The sequence below is a fragment of the Protopterus annectens genome, chromosome 3.part1, assembly GCF_019279795.1.
Source record: "Protopterus annectens isolate FY-2018-M chromosome 3.part1, PAN1.0, whole genome shotgun sequence".
In the NCBI taxonomy this organism is placed as follows: Eukaryota; Metazoa; Chordata; order Ceratodontiformes; family Protopteridae; genus Protopterus; species Protopterus annectens.
The window spans coordinates 1,810,871,770-1,810,876,743 of NC_056732.1; the positions used below are offsets into that span (position 1 = coordinate 1,810,871,770).

Below are 4,974 nucleotides of genomic sequence, written 5' to 3' on the forward strand. Positions count from 1 at the left end.
CCAACCCAGTTTGGCTTTGTCAAAGGCAGATCATGCCTTTTAAACTTGGTTGACTTTTGAAACAGTCACCAAAGCCATTGATGAGGGAAAGGCAGTCCATACAGCCTACCTCGATCTGGCTAAGGCCTTGATACAATACCCCATTCGGGTATCATTGAAAACTCATCAGCTTAAATGTCAACGCATACATCACAACATGGGTTTGCAAACTGGCTGAGTGACAGAACCCACAGGGTCAGAGCTGCTGGTGCCATGTCAGACTCAAAGCCTGTCACAAGTGGTGTCCCACAGGGCTCAGTCCTGGGCCCACTCTTGTTTGGCATCTACTTTTCCAGTACAAGCAAACACAGGAGGGTTATGGCTGACAAAGTTTGCAGATGACTGCAAACTGGGCCATAGTAGAAAACACATCTGACACAGATATCCTTCAGAAGGGTCTCACAGAAACGGATAACTGGTGCCAGAGCCACGGCCTAAAGTTAAATGCCAAAAAATGCATAGTCATACCTTCGGGAAAAACAAGGTTACCCCTAGCTACCAAATAGGTGGCAATCCACTGAGCACAGAAGAAGTTATCAGGGACCTGGGGACCCAGGTTGATAGTAGTCTGTCATTCGACACCCATGTAGCTAAAGTAGTTAGGAAGACCTTCTACATTGCCCACCTTATCATGAAGGGATTCTCATCTAGATCAAGGGAGGTCATAGTCTCCCTTTACTCATCACTCATCAGACCAATGATTGAGTACAATGCCCCATTCGGAATGTATCTGACCCGACACTTGCAGCAGCTGGAGAGGCCACAAAAGTTCCTCACCAAAAGGATAAAGGGTCTCAAAAATCTGTCCTATGCTGCCCGACTAAAAGAACTCCAGCTCTATTCAGTCGCCACCGCTTGCTCAGAGGTGACCTTTGCCTAACATACAAGGCCATGTCAAACCCAGATTTGATGAATATGCTTCACCTCAAAAATCTAGATCCATCAGAGCCACAAGGGCGGAGACTTAAACCTTGACACGGCTATTAATAGGACGTGCTGGAGGGATAGATTCATCACCCAAAGACTCCCTATGCTGTGGAACAAAATCCCGGTACATGTGAGGCAGAGCACCTCGCTGGCCTTGTTCAAGAGAAATCTTGACCAATGGATGGGAGATCGCAGATATACCCCAGGGATTACCTCAGTGTCACTGCTCGACAGAGGCACAGAAAAATAATGGGTATAGTTCCCCATACTAAAGGGGTGGCCTAAGCCACAAAACGATGGGCTAGGCTTGTAAATGCCCTCGGGCAGATAGCCTAGTATGAACCTATGAACCTATGAACCTATAATATATGTATTTCCATTACCATTTCCACCTTCACTGTTTTTATGATTATGCTGCCACTAGTCAAGTCAGTTTTCAGCAATCTATAATTTTTGTTTCCATTTGTCCGTTTGTATCTGTTGAATTTCACTTTAACATTACTATTGTATCCACATCAAAATATTTTACAAGTCTGTTGTAGTTAAGTTAAAGTATGCACTCCATCATTTAAAAGCTTTTTGATCTGGTTCCAAAACAGTTTTACAGTCCTATCTGCATCATGTTGGATAGTTTACATGAATGAAGCCGTTGTGTTACATGTCCTTACAAATCATTGTTGTTAACCATTCTTTCATGAATAAAACCACTGTATTAAACATTTTTGCTGTTTATTGTGGTTTCATTTGAAATAAATAAAACCACAACCAGTAGCTAAAATAAATAAAAATAATGTTTTTTTATTTATAATTCACATTGTGTTTCATTGTATTGTGGTTTATCTACTAGTTTTATTTGAACCCTAGTAGTGGTTTGTTGTGTTTTGTTTGCAAGAATTTTAATTATTTAAGATGACTAATGCTAAGGTTAAGTTAAGTTGAAGTGAGTATGAGTAATGCATACTGCTTGCAGAAAAAGAGAGATAGAGAGAGAGAGAGAGATGGTAACTACACTGAAATGCATTTACCATATATGGAAAGTCATACAAGTATCAGAATGTAGACATCAGATCCATTAGCAGTGCTAAATGAATCTTCTGAAACAACGTTAAGGCATATTGATCAACAGTGTTTATTAGAATTAGAAATTTACAAAGATACATCTGAGGTTGCACTTGCATATCATTTTTACGGTTAATTGTTATGGCAAGAAAATAAAGTATCATTGTATATGCTTACAATACTCTGATATGTCGATTTTCTTTTTAAGTTGACAGGAATGCAGACTCCAGTGAGATTCAGACATGTTGGTCATCACGTAGGAAAGACTTTTGTTTTGAATATGACAAGGCTTTGCCTATCAAAATGGAAACCACAAGACATAATAAGGAACAGTCTGGAAATGGTTGTTGTAACTACATGGAAGTCAAGGAGAGTGTTAACAGGAAAACAGGTTTAGAATGTGAACCGGAAACTTATGGATGGAAATGGCCTGATGAGAGCAAAAAATGTGTATTTCACAGTAAGAATGTAAAGGATAAATTTGTTTCCTGTGAGCAAAGACAAAAGGATACTGTTGTAGCGTATAACCAGGGCACCTGTAGTGAGCAGCTGAATAAATGTGTCACATCTGACAAACGTTTTACAAGTGAAATAAGTTTAGCAGGGTATCCATTCCATACCAGTCAGGAATCGTATAATTATAATATGTGTGACAATGTAGTTATGGATAAAAAAAATTCAGCTGTACATGAGATTATGCGGTATGGAGAGAAGCCACATAAATGTGCCAAGTGTGACAAGAGCTTTGCTACGAAGACTATCCTGGCAAGACATCAGTCGGTGCACTCTGTGCAGAAGCCCTACAAATGTGATATGTGTGCCAAAAGTTTTAAATGGAAAAGTTCTGTATTAAAGCATAGTTGTATCCACACTGAAGATCAGCAAACCCTCTCTGCATTGAAACCATATAAATGTTCACTTTGTGACAAGCGTTTTACAATTAAAATGAATTTGGTAGCACATGAGCTTATGCACGCTGGACAGAAACCCTATCAGTGTTCCATGTGTGATAAAAGTTATACAATTAAAAGCAGACTGACGGTGCATCTGCGTTCCCACTCTGAGAAGAAACCCTATAAGTGTGGAGATTGTGGGAAAGGTTTTATTGATAAGGGAAGCTTGGTGCGACATGAGACGGTCCACACAGAGCAGAAACCATATAAATGTGAAATCTGTGGTAGAAGCTTTAAAGCTAAGTACAGATTAGTAGATCATCAGGGTATCCACAATGAGCAGACACCATATAAATGTGAAATCTGTGGTAGAGGCTTTAAAATTAAGGGTAGTTTAGGAGCTCATCAGCGTTTCCAACATGGGCAGAGACCTTATAAATGTGACATCTGTGACAAGAGTTTTGCCTACAAAAGTAGTATAGTAGTACATCAATTTGCCCATAATGGGCAGAAACCACATAAATGTGCCAAGTGTGGCAAGAGCTTTGCATTGAAGAGTTACCTGAAAAGACATCAGTTGGTACACAGTGAGCAGAAGCCGTATAAATGTGATATTTGTAACAAGGGTTTTAAACGGGAACAGCAATTGTTAAAGCATAACTGTGTCCATACTGAGCAAAAGAGCAGGCAGGGTCTAAATGAGAGGCAGAATCAGCAACTGAAGGAAACTAGTATTGCTGAAAATGAATTCATCCTTAAGCCTTGCTGAGAACCTTCATACGGTAGACCCTGTTTTTACAAAATCTCACCAAGACAACTGTGAAATGTAGACTGAATTTTATATGCTGTGGAGAAATGTAGATCAAATCATAATAGAAAAGAAAAAATTTGTGGTATCCCTCAAAGTCTCAGAAAACCCAGTATGCAACCTATACTGGGTCAAAAGCAAACTAAGCAGAAACTTCGCAGTGTGGAGGGTATGAAGTTCACTCCTTGAAATAAGTTATGCACCTAGTTCACTAATACAAATCTGCATGACATATTTCAGTGAGTGAACTTCACACCCTCCACACTGCTAAGTTTCTGCTTTGATTGTTTTTAAAATAATAAAAAAGAAGCATTGGTGACCGGCCCCAGGATAAAAAGTACCACCCTCGTGGAGTACACAAGGCAATGTAGAATCCTCTGAACAAGGAAATGTTCCTACCACAGGGCTAGGCCACACTGAGGGTGTGTCACCTCTGTGCGATAGAAATAAGAGGCAGTCCACAATTAAAGAAAATAAAACCTGGCAGGTCAAGCGAGATGCATAAAAACAATAAAGTAGACTGCTGCAGATAAGAAAGTGATTATATATTGTAACTTTTGTACAACAAACCTAGAAATACCATACAGATAATAAATAGCAAGAATAAGAAAAAAAAATATTTTCACAAGAAAAACTTAAAACCTATGGATAATAATTTAGAATCCTTAATGTGCCAGATGGGACAAAAATTACCCAGATGAAGCAGCACCAGGCTTCCTGGAAAAAGAAGGGGCAGAGGAAGTGACAAAAAATAAAGATCGTAAACAGAGGTTATTGAACGGTATAAAAAGAAACATGGACATGGGAAAGAAAAAGTGATCTGACAGGACTGAGTATTTATGCAGAGAAGGAAGACATTTAAAAAAGAAGGAAGCCATATTAATCAATATGAAAAAATACAGTTCCAAAGATATTTGAAGAGAAGTAGAGGCAAAGACATCCAGGTATGTAAATTTCACAATACAAAAAAAAAGAGCAATAAAATCACAAATATGGAGTAATGTAATTTATAAAAAGAAGTTTAGCAATGGCGTAGCAATGAAGAAATTAAGAAATGTATAATTTGAAGTGAAAGACCAACTATGAAGTGAAAGATTTAGTGTGGAAACTCATGTATAGGCAGTAGCACAGCACAAGGGGTCAATGAGCCCCCAAATGATGATGCAGCAGCAGGAATAGGATGCATTGGGAGATGATGCACCAGATGGTGATGCTCTGGAAAAAGAGCAGTTAGAATTAAATAGAAAG

General features: G+C 38.9%; 1 protein-coding gene across 1 annotated transcript in view; it reads left to right on the forward strand.

The window, feature by feature from the left end:
* Positions 1 to 2,239: 2,239 nt before the first annotated feature.
* Positions 2,240 to 4,974, forward strand: part of LOC122798687 (zinc finger protein OZF-like) — a 4,846-nt gene continuing 2,111 nt past the window's right edge. The window contains exon 1 of the mRNA XM_044067780.1: positions 2,240 to 4,974. This exon is cut by the window's right edge and continues 2,111 nt beyond it. Within this exon, the coding sequence (XP_043923715.1) occupies positions 2,329 to 3,687 (1,359 nt within the window). The 5' untranslated portion in view covers positions 2,240 to 2,328 and the 3' untranslated portion in view covers positions 3,688 to 4,974.